The sequence below is a fragment of the Porites lutea genome, chromosome 12 (genome assembly GCF_958299795.1).
Source record: "Porites lutea chromosome 12, jaPorLute2.1, whole genome shotgun sequence".
NCBI lineage: Eukaryota > Metazoa > Cnidaria > Anthozoa > Scleractinia > Poritidae > Porites > Porites lutea.
The window spans coordinates 3,170,381-3,190,512 of NC_133212.1; the positions used below are offsets into that span (position 1 = coordinate 3,170,381).

Genomic DNA, 20,132 nt, shown 5'->3' on the forward strand with positions numbered 1-20,132 from the left:
CCTAATCGTCTTTCGCCGTTTCGTTTGCAAAAGCTTAACACTTCTTAACCTCAATTTTTACATATATTAAAGGGGGATAAATTTTATACAACATAACAAAAAATTAGATTGATATATATTGATATAGTGGCGTTGTACTTCTTCAAACTTTGCTTCTCGGGTGCAACGCGCCATGGCGATTCGCGCAATGCGTTGCAAATCCGGCAACCGCATGTAAACAAAATTTATTGAGGTTAGCTGTAAGGTTTTTTCTCCGTTTTTCTCTCTAAAACAAAACAAGGTAAACAATAAAAACTGAAGGGGAAACTAATTTTGAAGTTTCGAAGAAACAGAACGACGTATGAGATGTTTTTTTTCAAAATTAAAAAGAAGGATGATGGTGATTGAAATTAGCATAATTTCACCTTGCACGAGCTGCACGTATTTATAAAATACACGTCATCTAGTTATGATACACGATCTGCTGTCTTTTAGTTTTGCCGTGGATGACATGGATGAGGTTTTCCTTCGTGTGTTAGTCAGTACTTAGTTGTTTTTGTTTTAGAATAACATCGACATTGGCGAGTAGCAGAACGAAAATATAATTCAGTGGTAGAGTCATGGTTCTTCGCTAAAAGAAACCCTTTGAAAGAGATGTTTGTCTACTCCAACTAAACCTCCCGCAAAAAATAGCAACATTTGCCTCTCGGAGACAGCGTACCAGCACAAAGGAACGCGGAAGAAGTGCAAGAAAACAAATCAAGCCGCCACAATTCAGTGACAGCGGCAGTGTCTGATGTACAAACCACATCGCAAGCCCTGACCGAAGTCGAAAAAAAGCGACATTTCTAAGCAGAGCCCCAGTCCACTGCATCACACCTTTTTGCTCGGACGCGCTCGTTTCACCGCCCAACCTTTATCCGCCCTGGTGATTGGTTTATTTCTTCCGCTTCTGCTTACGACTCCGACGACCCAGTTTTCACTTGATCGTAAACGACCGAGTCGTAAGCGGAATCAGAACGCTGTTTACACTACATCGTAAAGTTCTACGCTTCTGATTACGACTTCGACTCCGTCGCAAGTGAAAACCAACCTTTAAAGGCAGCTACGCCGCTGGTTGTTTTATGAAGACCTTACAACTAAGAAAGCCACCACGGCGCCCATTTTTCTCCTCGCAAAGGTCAGTGTCCACTGCGACTCTAAAGATACACGATTTTGCACTATGATAAGGCAGAAAAACATGACATCTACAATCTTTGATACTGACAGAACGTCTGATCCCTTGCCCTAGTGCACACAAGGCAGACACACAGAGAAGTACTCACATCTTTACTGACCTTGAGGGTTATACATGCGTGTAGTAGAGATCTTTATGAATAAGTCAAAAAGGTTATTATCATTGATACTGACTATGACCGTATTTTCTTTATCTGAAAGAGCCCTTCCCCCTACGATTTTTTCAGCTCGGGCTTAAAAGATCATGAAAGATGTTACGTCCCTGATCATGAGTTACTGATTTTACATCATTAAATGCGGGTTGAGATATTAATCCGTATTCCATTCTTGGAGCGTAATATGAGTTCAGGAATCAGATCATCCACTGGGACGACGTTTGCAGAATCAAGAGATAACTTGAACCTGCGTTTAAAGAGAAAAGTAAAACAATCAATTATTTTTATTAATAACACCTTCGACTCAACAAGGAGAGAGATTGAAGCCTGCTTAACGCCTCCATGCCAACAACGCTTTCAGTTAGTACTGAGCCACAGAAATTTCGTCCTTCCTGGCAATAAACATTTTTATCAAAGCGTTTGAAGCTGACTTGAGGTACCTGATGCGTAACTTCATTCACATTTAAGTAAGGATTCATAAACCAGTAATGGGAACAGAAAGGCCTTGGACAGCCAATGGCTCCCTCAATAGTACCTGCGAGATTAGACTTGCATGCCAAAGTCGACCTGTAATAAATTCTTAAAAGCGAGCAAACGAGCTTCATTGAGGAAACGTGAACGAAGCGGGCATAAGTGAGGTCGCGCAGCAACCGAGCAAACGACGAAGTCGCGAGTCCACTTGTTTTGCCTGAATGGATTTGAATTATATTATAAATTCACGAGGGAAAAATGACTGATATATGTTGTGTCTGGAGTGGCGTCAAATATCAGCAGGTTACGTCAGGCTAAAACCATCACTCTCCTACTGGTCAATTGTCATGACGTCACTGATGGAATTTTTGACCTGTGAATTTGGCGCCAAACAATTAGTATGAAAAGTCCTTTAAAATGGCATAACCAACCATGGATATAGGAGGACTCTTAAAAAGTCTACTACGAGGTTTTTGACTCGACCAGATTGAGGTGTCACGTGACACTGGTTCGGAATTGGGTCGAACAAACTCCAGCATTGGCCTGATTTGCGAACTCATTTTGTCTCCATGCGTAAAAGCTGTTCTAAGTTAAACTCACTTGCGAAGTATCATGGCTACTGAAATCTTAACCTCTGTCAGTGCAAAGTTTTGTCCAATACAGTTCCTATTTCAGACAGATAAAGAAATAGATTAGGTACGCAAGAGGGAAAATATTGCGGTTTGACGATTTATCGGGTGTCATTAAAATACTGCCAAGGGGTCTATTATTCTTCTGTTTCAACTTCTCTTACTAGTTTCCCCCTAGCCAACATAGACACGGACAACGAACTAAAAAAACAACAACAATAACAAACAACAAACAGTAATGGACCCCGTCTCTGGCGTTTTACTTACACCCCATGCCATTCCATCGTATCGTGGATGTAGTAGTATAGAGCGCAAGGAACTACCCTTGTATCACTTATGATTTTATCTTGATTAGTCTACTTAAAACTAATTCTCACACCTTATGAGAAGAGTGGGTAAAAGCTGTAAGCCAAATGATCTCTTGGATCGTTCTGATGGACGCACGTAACTTATGACTGGTTAATGGTTTCCCTATTTCAAGCGACTAATCATTTACTAACGCTTTTCCACCCAAATGATCCCAGAGATCGTTGCGGGAAACCTTGTAGGCATTCTCCTTGTAGTTCCTGAATTTGGGAATAGTGTTAGTTCTTCTCCTTTGCAAACACCACTGGGCGTCACGAAGGAGTTGTCTAATTAGCTAACGAAACAACTTTTAAGTCATGATGGACTAAGGACGAGTATCGGCTGCCAGACACCTAAGAGCGGATCCAGACATGGAGTGAAAAGGGAGGGACATTCATCCAGCTCTTCAGATTAGGGAAAGGGGAGAGTGTTCTCGGCTATTTAGGTCTCGTTCTTGTCTAAATTAAGGGCTTCCTTCTAGGCCTTTCCCTCAGGGCCTATTCACCAGGAACCCGACTGAGAACAGAGAAAATATACGGAGCTCAACAATAAACCTTATCAAGCAATTAGTAACAAACGACTGTCATAACGCTTACCTTGGGCCTGCTGAGAAAGGAATGAAAGCATATGGTGACATGTCCTTTACGTTCTCAGTTGTAAACCGCAATGGATCAAAGATCTACATCATAATATAAAATGGAAAAACGCAGTGAATGATTTTTCATATGGGCGATGTTGATTTTGATCTGTTCTAGAAAGTTATAGCCTCTTTTTGAAAAGGTAGCAGTTCTTGAAAAGTAATAAAACTTATCCTCTCGGCAAAAGTGGACAAAAACTTGAAAACGTGACTCAAAGCGAGTTGTAGATCCATCAGCGCAGTGTGGTTGCTAGATTACAGTCAACTCTCTCTAAGACGGACACCTTTGGGACCGGCACAAAGTGTCCGTCTTATAGAGAGTCAAATAAAGAGAGTAAAGAAAGGCAGGGACCAACTCTAAGTGTCCGTTTTACAGAGGTGTCCGTCTTATAGAGGTGTTCGTTAAGAGAGAGTCGACTGTACACGACATTTGACCGAAGACTCTTTCTGGTTTTTATTTGATCAAGATACATCGACCAACCTCTGGGTCCTTCCAAACGTGCGGGTTGTGATGCAGGGCGTATATATTTGTCATCACCCAGGAACCTGAAATGGAGCAATATTTTCCTTTTTTAAGACGTTTGCCAAAAGACTAAGATTTAAATCAGAAGTGAAAATTACGAAAGGCAGACGAGTGCAGTAAAAGCGAACAAATTAATTTATCTAGCGAAAAATCGTAAGAAAAGCCTATGAGAGTTTTCTTCATAAATTTACATCTCACACTCGAAACATGTGGAACTTTATGATATTTACAACCCCTGTATAACAGGACTTAAAATTAACAAGACCTGTTCCAATTGTGTCTATATACCTTCAGGAACAAGATGACCGTCTATTTCATAAGTCTTGTCCAAAGATCGACTTATCATGGGGACTGGGGCAAATACCCTGCATGACTCCTTAATGCACATGAGCATGTACTTCAGTTTGCTCAGGTGTTTCCTGTTAAAACAATCAGAGCATGCGCAATTAAAAGTAGCTGGAGTAACATTAACATCGTATACTCGTTTGCCGCGAATTAAAGGAGTGGTTATGGGAACGAAAATGCCTAAGTAGAGTGCCCCCGACAGGTTCTTCGGGATACAGGATTTGCTTGGAATGCGGGAGCTCGGGATTTTAAAGCAAAACGGGGGCGAGATTCGGGATTGAAATTATGCACTGTACGGGATTGAAGAACCCTATTGGTGGCATTGGTGAAACTCTGAGTAGAAGTATAAGAAAGATGGTAAGCACGTTCGAGAGTAACGCCAATTAAACCTAGGCTACATGGAAGTCTCTTGGGTATCTCTGGTGTAGCGGAGGGTTTGTGAGCAGCCAGGAATAAGCTCTAGTAGAACAGGCACTAGGCTCGTAAGATGTGAAAATAAGAAAGTTGTGAGCAAAATTTTCAGCACAGAAGGTTAGGTCATTTTTTGAATGACTGTTACTAGATACTTTCTTACCAGTCTAAGTCTTGATTGAACCCAACCACTTCATCGACTTCCTGTCGGCATTTCTCTTGATGATCGGGATACTTTGCTAAGTTGTATAAAGTCCATGCAATAACTAAGGAAAAGTTTAAGGTAAATAGTGATGGGCGTGAAGTGATTCCTCCGTAGGGGAAATGCTCAAAATGTAGTCCTGAGCATGATTACTATGGTAATAATAATGATAATGATGATGATGATGATGTCGATGATTACGACTTTGATGAGGAAGAGGAGGAGGAGGAGGAGGAGAAAATGGTAGTGATGACACTGATGATGATTACGATAACACTAATGAACAGTAAGATGCAAACATGAATCACTAAGACCAAAATATGAACGACATCAAAGCAAAAAAAATAAATAAAACTATCTCCCTCGTATACATACCACTAGCAGTTGTGTCGTGACCAGCAAACATGAACGTCATAACTTCACCAACAATTTCTTCATCGCTCAGCCCTTTTCCGTTCTCATCCTGAGACAAAGAGAACAAAGTAGCTAATATCCCTTTAATTGTCAATGCCAAACAAAAACTGAAAGAAGTCACTGCAATTAAGTATTGACCTTCACAAGTGTGAAAAATCGAACTGGTTCAGAAAAAAAAATGATTAAAGAGTTTTCGCGATGCATAGCGTAAAACTCATGAAGAAATCTTACATCAGATGCACCGTAGCCGGGCTAAATTGGAAAGAGGCAAAATTAATGTGCAAGCGCCAAGAGAGCGAGCTTTTTAATTATGGGAATCTGTAGGTAGGCTTTCGAAGATTTTGGAATTTCAAACTCCTAAACGGTAGTTTCTACTTTTTCCATCAATTAATTCGTTTGTGAAAGCAATCTCAGTAAATTCTAGACGAAGCTAGCACCTTGTCTTGCGTCGTCGGGCCAGTGCTCAACAAAGTGAGAGTTGCCTACTGAAAGGACTGTATTCAGATGCCTTCCCCTAAGTCTTAGGACTTTTTGGGGAAGAAAGAATGACCTATGGATGTCTAAAGTTAGATAGTAAAATTTTCATTGAACAAGATCCCCTTACCTTAGCCTTCAAAAGAATGTCGAGAAAGTCCAAATGTTTCTTTTCCCTCAGTTTTTTATCTTCCTGCTGGGGAAAGAGAAACTCTTATATATGAGAGAACTGTTAAACAAGGAAACGTTTTCGACAAGTTTTATTTTGAAATGACGCAAATGATTAAATTTGTACTCACATTGTCTTCATGAAGCGCTTTCCTTCTAGCTTTGACAATTTGGTGTGCTTTGGTATTCGCAAAATCACAATTCTTGAAGAACTTTCTTCCTTCGGGGGTTAGTTTATAGACTTCGTCCGCATGATGAAGAGGATTCCTGTTATATTAGAAAATGGTACGCGTGAAACCAACATGGATGAGTAAAAAATCAAAGAATCGCCCCTTGTATGGGGTAAGGCCCCATATGGTTAACGTTTTCTAGTTTGGTTAACAGGTAATTGACCGACCGTCCCAGACTCTGTGGGTGGGGGCGGGGGGTGTTGATGATGAAACTATCAAAGGGAAGAGAGGGGAGTGCCAGGCAGGAAGTTTGATACTGTCTTGACGAAAAATCACTTTAACTAGCAAGCGTTATGTCAGCCTACATATTTGATATTGAACGTCCATGATGCTGATTTTTTCTCTTCGCCCCATGTAAGTCTTGGATCCTGGATTCCACACTGTGGATTCTGGAATCCAGGAACTCGATTTCGGATTCCTTGGCAGTGGAACGTGGATCCGGGATTCCAGATTCCAATAGCAGGATTCCAGATTCCCTGAGTGCATTTCTGGATTCCAAAGAAAAAATTTCTCCCTTTCCGAAATCCTGGTTACCTTGTGTATAAAAAGAATAAAAGCGAACAAAGCGTGAAATGAATGTCTTACATGAGCCTGTTAAGAATCTGATTTGAAGCTTCGTAGACAACAGCGATATATGGGTCTTGGTCCCTAAACAAGAGAAAAAAAGAAGCAACACAAGAAACAACGTTAGCTCATTTGATTAGTTATTAGCGTTAGTAATAACACACGCTTAAGGCTCATCACTTACTCTTGTGTTTGGCAGTTGCTTACGTAACTATGAGCACATTTGAGGATAGAATCCAGCGTCATCAAACTCACGTGATGGAACAACTCCACCTCACTACTCCCCTGCGAGGACCACTTTTTCTGAAAAAAACAATTGAAAGATCGAGGTTATGCAAGCTACAATTCCCGTGACACTTGACGCATTTGTTGCAACAGTATTTGAACTGAGATCATACCAAGAGAACATCTGTAGAGTCCTGAAAAACCCGAACGTATGGTTTGAGAATTTCAAAGTGAAAAGCTGGAGTAAGAAGCCTTCTCATACGGAACCATCTTTCTCCTTCGGATGTCACCAGACCATCCCCTGGGAAAAAAAACCAGTAGGGTATCTGATTAAAGGCCGAGTAGTCTAGACTTCGTAAAGTGTGACAGACCCAGAATAGCTACTGGGCTGTACATTTTGCCCTATAGGTTGGGAAGCGGGAGAGATAGAGGGGAATTACTGAACAGTGCTTAAATGACGAGCGGAAGTAGGTTGGACCCCCTTACTCCCTCCCAATATTTACCATTTTGTACATGGTGGATGTTTTAACTTTTGAGTCTGAATGAGATCCTGAACTGTGACTATTCAAATGAAAGCTTTTCAGTACTTACTACTTTTTCAGGGGCTTTAGGAAGGATCATGGAAGGGGAGCTTATATACGGGGGGATTATTACCGGACTAGCGTTTCAAAGTGCTACATAGCGGTGCTGATTCAAATAGTTTTTGAATTTACTCGCTTTTCTAAGCTTCAGAATGTCGTAAAAATCGAATTTCAATACATGCCAGCGGGGGGCTTCTATCTCTGGGGGCTTATAAGAGGGGAGGGCTTCTGTCCCTGGGGGCTTTTAACCGGATGCTTATTTTTTGTTGTTTACAGGTAAATGGGCCTATAACTGGCGGGGGGGGGGGGGGGGGCTTATAAGTGGGAAGGGCTTCTATCCCTGGGGGCTTTAACCGGATGTATATTTTTTGTTGTTGTTTACTGGTAGGTTAACTGGCGGAGAGGAAGAGGGGGGTGCTTATAAGAGAAGTTAACAGTGTTTTGCAGTAGGTAAAGATGCACATAATTTTTTGGGTTCTGTGTTTTTGAGATAGTGTAGGAAACGGAATTATAGAAAACTTGTAGCCCTACCAATCAAAACTGTTTAGGCTAACCCTTACCAAGAAATGGTCTGACAAAATCATACACAAATCTTTCTTTGGGCGCATTGCTTGACTGAATCACTTTGATGGTGTCCGGGTGACAGATGATCACCGCTGACCTGAGAGGCCCAAACCAGAGCCTGTAACACGTCTTAAACTCAGCTGCACACTTAACGTGGAATTTAAGTCCGGCTCCATCGAACCGCGCCTGTCGACAGAATAGTCCATAGAAATTAGTAATATGACTATACCGCCACACGTGAGGGAATCTTGGATCTTGGATTCTGGATTCCAGGTACTTGATTTTGGACTCCTTGTCAGTGGAACTTAGTCTAAGGATCCCAATCGTTAGCGGGATTCCGGATTCCAATCATTAGTGGGATTCCTGACCCGATTTAAGACCAAAAAATATAATTTTCCACACCCGTTTTCAGACCAGACCTATAAAATCTATACCTGTTGCCAGAAATTATGTTATCATTACTTAGATTACAGCACAAACAAAAAAATTCTTCAAATCCATTTCGAATTCCCATATTTCTCTTTCTTTCTTACTCATATGGAATTGAAACGATAAATACGTTAATACACTCCCGTAGTTCCCTCGAAAACCACACCAGTTTTCAGACCAAAACGGCGCAAAAACCCTTACCTCATGGGGCGGCACATACCTATATAGCTTATCTAAGGGAGTACTTCCCCCCCGGAGTCATTACTGAAAGTGATAATATTACCCGTTTTGGGTGATGGAAGTGAAGTTTCTCCAATTCATAAGAGACGCTCCCAAAAAACCTTTAAAAACTGTAAAAATGATTTATGACGAGCGTTTCGTAGATTACTTATCAAAAATAATGTTCGTACATTTAATGACACGTGAGGACCGTTTAAAGGTGTTCCATGTCTTTTTAGAATGGCAACACTTTTGTGAGATCGGCGCTTTATCTACTCTACTCTGTGATAGGTTTTTAAAAGCAGTAAATTCGAAGTTGTGATTATTAGCTGATCATACTTTGGAAGTTCTGTATCTTGCATATACCATTTTCATTACAAAAGCGTGCTTGTTTTAGGCATGAAAGGACTAAAAAACAATACCCTTCGGGGAGTTACACCCAAGACATCTATAATTTTGCCTCGGATGCGGTGTTCACCGGCCACTTAATGGTAGACCGCCATCCCTCCCCACCCCTCCCTTGCGACGCCTCTTTTCTTAAATCCAAGTGCAAGTGGAATTTTTTATTTAAGGGACTCGAATCTCCTTTAATCTCTCTTTGCTACGAAATCCCTGAGCTCATTTCTGCTTTGTCAAATTCTGAAAATCGGTCCTGATCTTGATTCATCACCATGTGCTGATCCTGATTCGAGTCTTATCGAGTCTGCCACCAAACAACCTCCCCTGACAAGGTGAGCGCACACTAAATTATCGATGATTAAAGAGTATTAGAACTTACGTAGTCAAGGTGTCCCTTTAGCCAGTGCCCCGGTGGGCCAGGAATACCAGCAACAGATTTTGCAGCACGCCTCCGTTGTCGAAAACATCCAATCCCAAAATTGACGAGGAAGTAGACTCCCACGGATAAAATCAATGCAATCCACAGTGAATATGACGCAGGTAAAATTCTCAAAACATCATCCGTTACCTCGACCATTTTGGAATTTAAGTGAACGCAAATCTTGGACTTCTTCTTAATTGTTCGGTGTAATCTTTAAGTCCAGCGTTATTCTTCTTTCCAAATCAACGCAGTTTACGGTAAAATTTTGGTGTTTCAATCGAGATCTTGTTTTGAATTTACAAAGTATACTGTACACAATTTCCCTTGATTTGACCCCCAAAGTAAAGTTTCATTAAACGATTGACAAATTAGGTCAGCCCTTTGTTTTAAGTAGGGCAAGTCTTTTGTTCGTCATACAAAAGGCATTGAAAGTACAACGCAAATAATAAACAATTTATTGTAATAAACTATCTTATTTGTTCTGCCCGCTTAAATTAGCCCCGCTATTTGCGAGTAGAGATGTCTTCACATTTTCCTTTAAAATACTAAAATAAGCTTGAACTTATAGATGTAGAGGAAAACATGTGGGCCCATGAGGGGGTCAGAGAGAATTTATCGTCGAGTTTCGAATCGATTTGAAGACCAGTCTAAAAGATAAATTTCATATCTACAAGCGTTCTTTTACCATACTGTTTATTATGAAAAATATTACGTAGTTACATAAGAAAATATTGTTGCATGGTAAAAAAAGGAAACCCATAGCAGCCATTTTTGAAGTACAGAATTATCAGGTTGCGTCATACGGCAACTTTCACCAACAAGCTTCGTTTGTAAGCAACATTCTTCGAATTGGCACTTTTTGTGCGTGCGTATTCTTTCAACTCTACTGCCTTGGGAATTCATTTATGCAAAAATGAGGCTTGGTGATGAAATTTGCTCGTTTTACGTAGACATGCATAAGGGCTGATACGGATCCTGGTATTTATTTTCTTTGCTTGTATTTTCCACTGGGCTCGTTCCATGATGCTGAATTTTAAAGTATCGAAATTGCACCACTATTCAGCCCTCTGTGAAATGCTATTATTATACGAGAAATAGGAACCAAGACTAATTACTATTTTCAGTTATTTCGCCGACGTCGGAAAAGACAGCTGTCATGTCCTTAAGGATGTCCACTATATATCAAGTTAAACACGGATTGTATGTGCCTTAGACACATAGCTAGTAATGCTAGGTTATTACAAGAAAACAGCCAATCAGAGCGCACGTACTATTGTAGCCATACAATAAGCAAAAACACTGTTTTTGTACAAAAGATTTCATTAACTGGAACTACAGTATGTAGAATAACAATGAGTCAGAGTTATTCGTCACTCTATGAAGGACAGAGCGATAAACTAAAAAAAAAACTAGTAGAGAAAACTTTCTCTACTTGTGGGTAAAGGAGGAAATATTTAACAATTATTCATCGAGCCCGAATGGGCTCTGAGTCAATAGCCCATGAGGCCGAAGGCCTGATGGGCTATTGACTCAGAGGCCATGAGGGCGAGAGCAATAATTATTTTAGTAAAATCCAACTAGTTAGTCAAAAACATCAAGACAAAACAACTTTAGCTAGCGAAACACGATTCAGCCGCCACTGTTTTGGTTTTCAAAGCTGGCGCTTTTCGCTACTAGTGGGCTATAACATATAGCCTAGTAGTAGTTCAACCAATCAGAACGCAGCATTGATAATAGACCACTAGTTGGATTTTACTAAAATATGATATTTACAAGATGTTATGACCCTGAAGATTGGTTTTACATCATTAAATGCGAGGTGAGATATTAATCCGTATTCCATTCTTGGACCGTAAAATAAGTTCAGGAATCAGATCATCCACTGGGACGACGTTTTCGGGATCAAGGGATAACTTGAACCTGCGTTAAGAAAAGTAAAACAATCAATTTAAGAACAATATGGGCTCCCCACCCATTTACAAACATCCCCTCCGCTGAAAAATCAGTAATGCTAATTTTTAGACCTGGAGCGGGATCCACAATGAAGACCTTCTAAGTTAAGATATATCCAAAGACAATACTTTGCGAAAAAGCACTTTATAGCGGCTGAAAATTTTAACTTAGGAAGTTTAGGTGTTATCTGGGTTCTAAATCCAAATCGACTGCACTGGTTTCATTTGACAAGCCACCTCTCCGTTCCTACGCGTAAAAAATTGTTTTAAGTTACACTTACTTGCGAAGTATCATGGCCACAGTAATCTTTACTTCGGTCAGGGCAAAGGTTTGGCCAATGCAGTTCCTGTGTCAAACAGAGACAAAAAAAGAATTTCGGCGTGTAGGAAAAATCCAGTTTGACTAATGATTGGGTTCGGATTGTCGTCTAGGGGTGGGGTCTGTTATTCTTTTGTTTTATCTGCTGTTTTCCCTTAACCAAATCATAAAACAATATACTCAACAAATTAAAAATGGACCTCTTAATATATCAGGACCTCAAAATGGGGTGTGGAAAAACAAAGAAATAGATGATGATGATGATTGACCCTATAGAGACTATAAAAGAGAATGGGTACAAGCATTCGACGCAGAAATCTCTGGGATCGTTTTGGTGGGCAAAGAGTTAATTATACATGATTTGTTAAAGGAGCCGTGTCACGGCTACTGCGCATGCTTACATTTGACACATGCAAATGATGTAAACAAGACCATGTTTATATGAGCCCATGTGAAAAGCCGACTCGCGCTGCGAAACCTTCATCGAGATTCTTTATTTTCGTTGAAACCTTTTGCAGAAATGAGCCTTTCTTAATGGCTGCCTTGAATAACATCAACCAATCCCACACAACTGACACCAGAAGAGACCTACAGTTCAACATTAAACCCTGTCATATAGCTAGATAACTCACGATGAAGCTTACCTTGGTCCGGCCGAGAAAGGAATGAAAGAATACGGCGACATGTTCTTTGAGTTCTCACTTGTAAAGCGCAATGGATCAAAGGTCTACAGAATATCAAACAAAGACAGAAAAATAATTAGTGACTTTTGATATAGGCGATGTTAATTTCGATCTGAGCTGCCTACTTTCGCCAAAAAGATATTTGAGGAAGCACCTTCGCAATATGAGGCCTTAACTTGTAAGAACTTAATGAAAACGGTTAAAACTTGTTTTGTACTGAGATCAGACTGTGACTGAATCTTAAAAACGTACTAATGCGTTGTTTTTACCGATTGACAGTTTATGTTAGCAGGAAAAATTGCTCAAAAGCAGTTGTTTGGTCACTTCCTTGTTTTTCAAAGGAGCTGCATCAGCCTACATCCCTTCATCTTGTAAGTGGAAGGCTGGTTGTTAGATTACAGGACAACTTTGGAAATTGAATTAAAGTGATAGTGGTGGCCCTTGTATCCCATCCGATCAAGCTGAAACGTGTCCCCAAATTATTAGCATAACTACTTTAAAAGGCTAGCACAGAACTGATAAAATACAGCAACCAACCTCTGGGTCTTTCCAAACGTGCGGGTTGTGATGCAGAGCGTATGTATTTGTCATCACCCAAGTACCTGAAAAGATAAACCACGGTGAAGGATTTTGCAAGGTCGTATTTGTCGTAGTTAGGCACATCGAGGCATGCCAAAGCTGTAAATGAGTAACTTGCCCAATACTGGCTCACAAGTTGATTATCACACTTATTATTGTCTTTTATATCCTGCCTTGTTCAAAGGAAAATGACCCTCCTTGTCTGCCTCTACTTGAAGGTGCAACTGACTTGTAAGCAACTTAAATCCTTTAAGAAGGTATAATCAAAGATGACACTTGCTAGAATCCTGTTTAAGTAATAACCTTGTAATCTTGCAGAAGTGATTTTTCCTTTCTTGGAGATTTTGCCACGAGGATAGATTTCGCAAAACGGTCGAATCCGAACGCATCACGTCTTTGTGCGAAGTCTCAACCTGCGTCCCAAAAGTTTGGAACTTATGTTACATTCACAAGGCATCGGACGAATTTTCGGCCGGCTGAAAAATTTCACTGGACTCTTTGCTCATTTCTATATTTTCACTTCGTTCAAATGGAAATTTGAACGGCTAGGCGTCTAATTTTTCGTACAGTTAGGATGGTTCCGTGGGGATAAAACATCTAAACTCAGAAATTTTCAACAGGGCGAAATTCGTCCGTTACCGCGTGTGAAGGTAGCCGTAAGGGCTACTGACTCTTCTCTATCAGCGGAGCTTGGTGTGCCTGTGGCCGCTACCTTCAGGTATAAGATGACCATCTATTTCATAAGCCTTGTCCAGAGTGCGACCGGTCATTGGCACTGGCGCAAAGATCCTGCTTGACTCCTTAATACACATGAGCAAGTATTTCAGTTTTCCCAGCTGTTGCCTGTTAAAAACATCAGAACAAGCGTATTCATAAGGTACCTAGAGAAAACAGTCGACATTTCGAGGCGCCACCACTGGTTTCCCTGTGAAATGACTTTTGAGAAGCGAGCGTAGAAATCCCATACTAATAACGTGTTACTAACCAGATCTGAGTGGTGCTTCTCATTGGTTGCACCTCGAGGGAAATCTACTTCAACTAATCAGAAGCACCACCCAGATCTGAGTAGTGACACGTCATCAGAATGGAATTGCTGCGCTTGTTTCTCAGACGTCATTTCTGGGGGAAAACAGTGGAGGCGTGGACATGTTTTGGCAGCAAAATGCATTTGGCAGAGGCAGCGAGCTTAAGACTTATCAAACCGCCTCGGCGGCACCTGCAAAAAGGGGTGCAAGACCCGTAAGAAGTTTGGGAGAAGGCAATTGTGGAGCGATTTTGAACTGACTTCTCTGTCCTCGTCTTAGGTAGACACATTATAACAAGTCCAGTCTCTCTAATTCTTGTCTGCCAGGACGTTTCACCTCGCACTAATAAAGAAGAAACCTTTAACTCGGCTTGATCGCTACAAAAAACCACTAAACTACCTTTAAACCTTAGATATGGTCACATCTCTACAATGAGGAGAAAGTGGTCTGTAAAATGGTGTGAGAGAAAACCTTTGGTGTAATTATCATGATATGCTGGATATAACTATTAGCTCCTACCAGTCTAAGTCAAGATTGTCTCCTAAAACTTCATCCAGTTCCTGCCGACATTTCTCTTGATGTTCAGGGTACTTTGCAAAGTTGTATAAAGTCCAGCAGATCACTAAGAAAACATTTAAGGTAAAAATTGATCGGCGAGTCTTGGTTTCAAAGCGATGAACCTGCATCGCGGCTAATAAGCATGAGGAGATTCGCAACATGATGATGATAATGATGATGATGACGATGATAATGGTGGCGGTAATGGTGGTGATGGTGATGGTGGGTGTGGTGGTAGTTGTGGTGGTGGTGATGATGATGATGATGATGATGGTGATGTTGAAGATGATGATGGTGATGGTGGTGGTAGTGGTGGTGATGATAATGGTGGTGATCATGATGGTGGGGGACGTGGTGGCAGTGGCGGTGGTGATGATTATGATGATGATGACGATGATGATGGTGATGGTGATGGTAGTGGTAGTGGTAGTGGTAGTAGTAGTGGTGGTGGTGATGATACTGGTGATGATGATGATGGTAATGATCGTGGTAGTGGTAGTAATGATAATGGTGGTGATGATGTTGGTGGGGGACGTGGTGGTAGTGGTGGTGGTGAAGATAATGATGATCATGATGACGATGATGGTGATGGTGGTGGTGGTGGTGGTGATGGTAGTGGTGGTGATGGAAGTGGTGGTGGTGGTGGTGGTGGTGGTGGTGATGGTGATGGTGGGGGTGGGGATAGCGGTGGTAGTGACGAGAATGATATGATATGATGACGATGATAATGGTGGCGGTAATGGTGGTGATGGTGATGGTGGGTGTGGTGGTAGTGGTGGTGGTGGTGGTGATGATGATGATAATGATGATGGTGGTTGGGGTGATTGTGTTGGGGGTGGTGGCAGTGGTGGTGATGATAATGATGATGATGACGATGATGGCGGGAGTGGTGGTAGTGGTGGTGATGACCAAAAACATTGCCCGTAACAATGAAGTCCGCAAATAAAACTCTCTTATGCACATACCACTGGCGGTTGTGTCATGACCAGCAAACAAAAACGTCATTACTTCTCCGACAATTTCTTCATCGTTTAAACCATTCCCGTCTTCGTCCTGAGAAAAACAGCACATTAAAGTATCATCTTTATGAATAGCTTTAAATGCTGGATACGCGGTTTTGCTTTCCATTTTTCAAGTACCAGGCATATATGTCAACATTAGATTCTGTCGTTCAGAACCCCGTTGGACGGGTTATAAGGGCTGCCTAAAGTGATTTACGTGGAACACTGACTCGTAATGGTTCGCTTGAATTAACTCTGAGTACAGAATTCTATAGCCCTTAATAGCCTATCATAAACCTGTCCTAGGTATAAGGGTCACCCCTGTGGTACTCCTGGGAATTCTTTGTAGGGGTGCGCCGTCCGGTCCTCCAAATCCTGACCCTTTTTCAGACTAAAAATGTCATTTTCCACAACGGTTTTCAGGACCTGGCCTCTAAAATCCATAACGTTATATAACCATTTTCAGACTTAGCTTCTATGAAATTATGCCATCAGTTACTTAGATTAGAACGCCAACATAAAGTTTTGTTAAAATCCATTTCGAATTCACATGTTAATCTTTTCTTTCTTTTTTATTTGGGTTTGAAGCGACAAATACGTCTATACACTCCCGTAGTACAAATACGTTTATACACTCCCGTAGTTCTCTCGAAAACCATACCCAATTCCAGACCAAATGGTAAAACTCTATACCCGTTTTTAGACCCAAACGGCGCAAAAACTATACCCTTAGGGGTGGCACATACCTATATACCTTATATAAGGGAGTACACCTTCCGGGGTCACCCTCCCAGCCAAGTCAAGTTAAGAGAGCAATTATATGAAAAAAAAGTTGACCTCTTTGTCCGAGCGAACAGCGCTCGCGCACACTGGCCTTGACCGAGTGGACCTAGTTTGGCTGGGAAAGCCAAACTGTTTATATAAACGGGTGACCCGGATAGGCGGGAGGGGAGGGTGGGTGACCCTTCTACCCGCGGGAGCCTTTCTCCATATAAACGGGGCCTAAGTAAAAATACCCACGGGAGAGTATTCTTAATTCCCCCTGATTGCTGTTTGGTTAATCTAGTGGTGGTATGTTTTATAATGGTAATTGAACTGAGTCGAGTGCAATTTGGTCTCAAATCAAACGCGTGGTTTCAAAATCGAACGAGCGCGCAGCGCGAGTTCGATTTGAAATCACAAGTATGATTTCAGACCAAAATTGCACGACACGAAGTTCAATTACCACTTTATTACATCCATTTTGAAATCGCAGAATTTAGTCAGTACTAATATTTTATTGATCGAGTAGCCGGTTTCTTAAAAGCGGAAACAGAAAGGCTTTTTCATCTCATTTTGTATTCGAAACAGAAATTATGCGATATAGAACAAAAATGGTGCGATTTAAAACAGAAATGATGCGATTTAGAACATGAATGACGCGATTTGGAACAGATGCGATTTAGAGCAAAAAATGGTGCGATTTAGGAATAAATCACACCGCTGAGAGCCAATCAGATTGCACGGATAGCCAGTGATTTCAAAGTGGATGTAATAAAGGGCAAAATGTTGGCTTAGGGAAGGGGTAGGTGGGCAGTTTCCCAAAAACGTATCATGATCTGAAATTTCCAATGAAAGAAATCAACTGATACCTTAGCCTCTAAAAGAATGTCGAGGAAGTCCAAATGTTTCTTTTTCCTCAGGTTTTCTTTCTCTACCTGGTGAGAGATAAAAAAAATAAACATTGCATAAGGAAATGTTTTGGTTGGGTTGTCTTCTAAATCTGCAGGGGCAAGTACAACTACGACCTTTGTGGCTGTTTAGATGATGCTTCTTTTGAAAATGATCCCACAACCTTGCCAGGATGCCTTTTTTGCCGGTGGCACTTCGTTATTTTTCGCCCGCGCCTCCAGTGCGCATGTTGTAAAGAAGACGAGAGACGACTGGGAACCAGTTAGGGTTCAAGCCCGTCTGCCGGGCCAAATAGACGAAGTGAAATCTTCAATGCGTTGAAGGCATGGCCCCCAAAGCAATTTGTTTAGCCAAAAGGGAAAATCAAACAAACAAACAAACAGGCAAACAAAAGGAAAATCATAAAAATGAAGAAGAAAATAAAAAGAAAAAAAATAAATAAAAGGGGGAGGAGCTAGAAGACTTGGCAACAAGAACTAGCAAGCCTCGTAAACTTGTCTATTTTTCAACAAACATTTTACAATTTGCAGGAAGTTGATTAATGCTTAAAAATTAAACACAGCCGGGGCTGGACTATCCAATAATGATTCTTTGCGGTAGGCAGTTCGTCGCGTGAAGTATATATGGGCCAAATATTTAAGCGTAGTTTAGCCAGTGTTTAACAAAACCGCGTTCTAAGTCATTTTCAATTTGCCCAACGATTTTATCTAAACATCATTTATTGTGAACAGTTTTATGAAAGCATATAGAGAGGACTAGAAAAGCATTTATCGTCTTAAAACAACCCACCAAAGAAGAGATCTGGAGGTTCAAATATTCGTTAAACCCCGGCTTAAGTTGGACTTCGATTAAATATTTGGCCCCGTAAGCTCAGTTACGAAGCCGCTGTTTTCCGGTCATTTAAGTCTACGCCAATACAAGAAAGAAAGGATAATAAGAAAACTTGATAAGGTAAAAAATAGTATTTTTCTTGAAACTTCCGGAAAAAATCTTTATAAAAAAAAGAACGAAATGTTCTACTCACATCGTCTTGTAGGGCTTTCCTTCTAGCTTTTACAACTTGGTGTGCTTTGGATTTTGCAATATCACCATTCTTGAAGAACTTTCTTCCAGCCGGCGTTAATTTATAGATTTCGTCCGCATGATGAAGCGGATTCCTAGAAAATATCAAGTATGAGAGTTATACTCACTAGTGAAGGCCCTAACAAAACTAGCAATATCATAGTTTTATGGCAATGTTGTTCTTTTCTGCTATCTACGGTCATCTCACATCCGCTCAAGTTCCTTGGCCATTTTCCGGCATGGGGAAGGATGAACCCGCTAACATCTGTGCGTTGTATGAGCTCTCACACGGGAGAAGACCCCCAGGGAGGACGCTTACTTCCTTTTCCAGCCAGGTTCGGGAATGTAACGACCCCAATAAGCATTTTTCAGGCGATGACATCGTGTGCACTGCCCAAGACCGAGCCAGCTGGAGACGAATTACAGCCGACTTCTCTTCGGTCAACCGATGCCTATGACGATGTTGTTCTGAGATCACGCTCGTAAGCGACCAGCTCTATTTAATACCAACATTGTGAAACCTGGTTTCAAATGTGATCGAAGCTCTGTAATGAAAAGCTCCAGTAAGTGACTGCGGCCACTTTGTGAATCATCGGCCGGCTTTTTTTACTTTGTTTTTACGTTCTTGTAAGCGACCCCGGGAAGCGACCGCTCAGGAAAGGTCGGCACATTGAGTAAGCGTTCGCCCCAACACGTCCAGTACAACAGGATCGCTGTAAGAGTTTGCCCAATAAACCTTAGCCTTGTGGAATCTGTGAGACATTTAGTTATCTTAGTTTTGCAGCTGGCATGACGCCACTACAAGGTCCGTTAACTTTAGAAGTGATCCTTAATAAAAAGAGACTTTTCAATCAGGTTATTTTACCTGAAAGCATACACAGTATGCCAAGCTTTATTTGTCGTAAGCTCTTGCAAGCGACTCCTCAACAAGCGTATCACACAGTCATTTACTAAAGCAAATTCTCGCAAACGAAAAGCTCAGTCTACATTCGACCACTTCGAGGCGGTCGCTTACGAGAGCTTTGACTGCATCAGATAAATGAAATAAATGTCTTACATAAGTCTGTTTAGAATCTGATTTGAAGCTTCGAAGACAACAGAGATGTATGGGTCTTGGACTCTAAATGAGAAAAAAAAAAGGCGTCACAATTAATTGGCTTTTTAACCTTCTTTGATTTCTTCGGTAAATATTTCGCCTCTCCGAGACTTAATAAAGGAAAATAACTGTGAAAAAAGTAAACTTTTTTCGGGTAGCGTCGGGTGCACACATGAAAACTTGGAACTACTTTTTTTGAAACACTTTCTCTTGAAACAATTATAGTCCAGCCATATGGTGTAAAAAAATAGCTGAATTGTGCACTTTGGGGTAAAAGCATCAAACTCGGCACAGTGATAGTACTAGTTGCACTAATTATTTAAAGCTATGGACCCCACTCAAATATGCACGAAGGGAGGCACATTGTTCCCTTGGGGGGGGAGGGGTCATGGCCTTTTTGTTTTGGTCCGGAAAAGACTCAAAAACGGGAAGAAAGCGGCCTAAAAAAACTTTTGCAATCCCATTTTCTTCAAAGTAGTGCGAGGTAACCCTATAAAATACCTGTTACTTACTTTTCTGAGAGATTTTCTAAAATTATTTTAAAAGAGTGTGTAAGTGATTCTTG

At 41.1% G+C, this 20,132-nt stretch overlaps 2 protein-coding genes across 3 annotated transcripts in view; both read right to left on the minus strand.

Moving 5' to 3' along the window:
* Positions 1–1,429: 1,429 nt before the first annotated feature.
* Positions 1,430–9,857, minus strand: LOC140921446 (cytochrome P450 4F4-like). 2 transcript variants are annotated; one of them, XM_073371443.1, is made up of 14 exons: positions 9,580–9,857; positions 8,150–8,339; positions 7,182–7,309; positions 6,968–7,086; positions 6,805–6,867; positions 6,121–6,256; positions 5,952–6,014; positions 5,309–5,396; positions 4,895–4,997; positions 4,264–4,394; positions 3,934–3,998; positions 3,412–3,494; positions 2,442–2,507; positions 1,430–1,617 (listed from the first exon to the last, which is right to left on the minus strand). In XM_073371443.1, the coding sequence occupies exons 1-14, from the start codon at positions 9,775–9,777 to the stop codon at positions 1,506–1,508; spliced, it is 1,545 nt and encodes a 514-aa protein (XP_073227544.1). In that variant the 5' UTR covers positions 9,778–9,857; the 3' UTR covers positions 1,430–1,505. The 2 variants fall into 2 exon arrangements, with proteins under 2 accessions (XP_073227544.1, XP_073227543.1); XM_073371442.1 differs by having other exon boundaries at positions 5,952–6,017.
* A 1,315-nt stretch (positions 9,858–11,172) lies between these two features.
* Positions 11,173–20,132, minus strand: part of LOC140921585 (cytochrome P450 4F4-like) — a 20,663-nt gene continuing 11,703 nt past the window's right edge. Inside the window, exons 5-14 of the mRNA XM_073371586.1 lie at positions 19,529–19,591; positions 18,434–18,566; positions 17,370–17,435; positions 15,703–15,790; positions 14,699–14,801; positions 13,867–13,997; positions 13,113–13,177; positions 12,537–12,619; positions 11,855–11,920; positions 11,173–11,541 (exon numbers count right to left, since the gene is read on the minus strand). Of these exons, the coding sequence (XP_073227687.1) occupies positions 11,430–11,541; positions 11,855–11,920; positions 12,537–12,619; positions 13,113–13,177; positions 13,867–13,997; positions 14,699–14,801; positions 15,703–15,790; positions 17,370–17,435; positions 18,434–18,566; positions 19,529–19,591 (910 nt within the window). The 3' untranslated portion in view covers positions 11,173–11,429. The remainder of the gene's footprint in view (positions 11,542–11,854; positions 11,921–12,536; positions 12,620–13,112; positions 13,178–13,866; positions 13,998–14,698; positions 14,802–15,702; positions 15,791–17,369; positions 17,436–18,433; positions 18,567–19,528; positions 19,592–20,132) is intronic.

Bases quoted from the DNA above. Each gene is read 5' to 3' on its own strand.
- LOC140921446 (XM_073371442.1), bottom strand. From the start codon at position 9,777: ATGGTCGAGGTAACGGATGATGTTTTGAGAATTTTACCTGCGTCATAT. The intron at 7,310-8,149 runs GTAAGGGTTAGC...TTTTTTTCCCAG, and splicing joins TTTTGTCAGACCATTTCTTG to GGGATGGTCTGGTGACATCC. The intron at 3,495-3,933 runs GTTGGTCGATGT...ATTATGATGTAG, and splicing joins ACGTTTGGAAGGACCCAGAG to ATCTTTGATCCATTGCGGTT.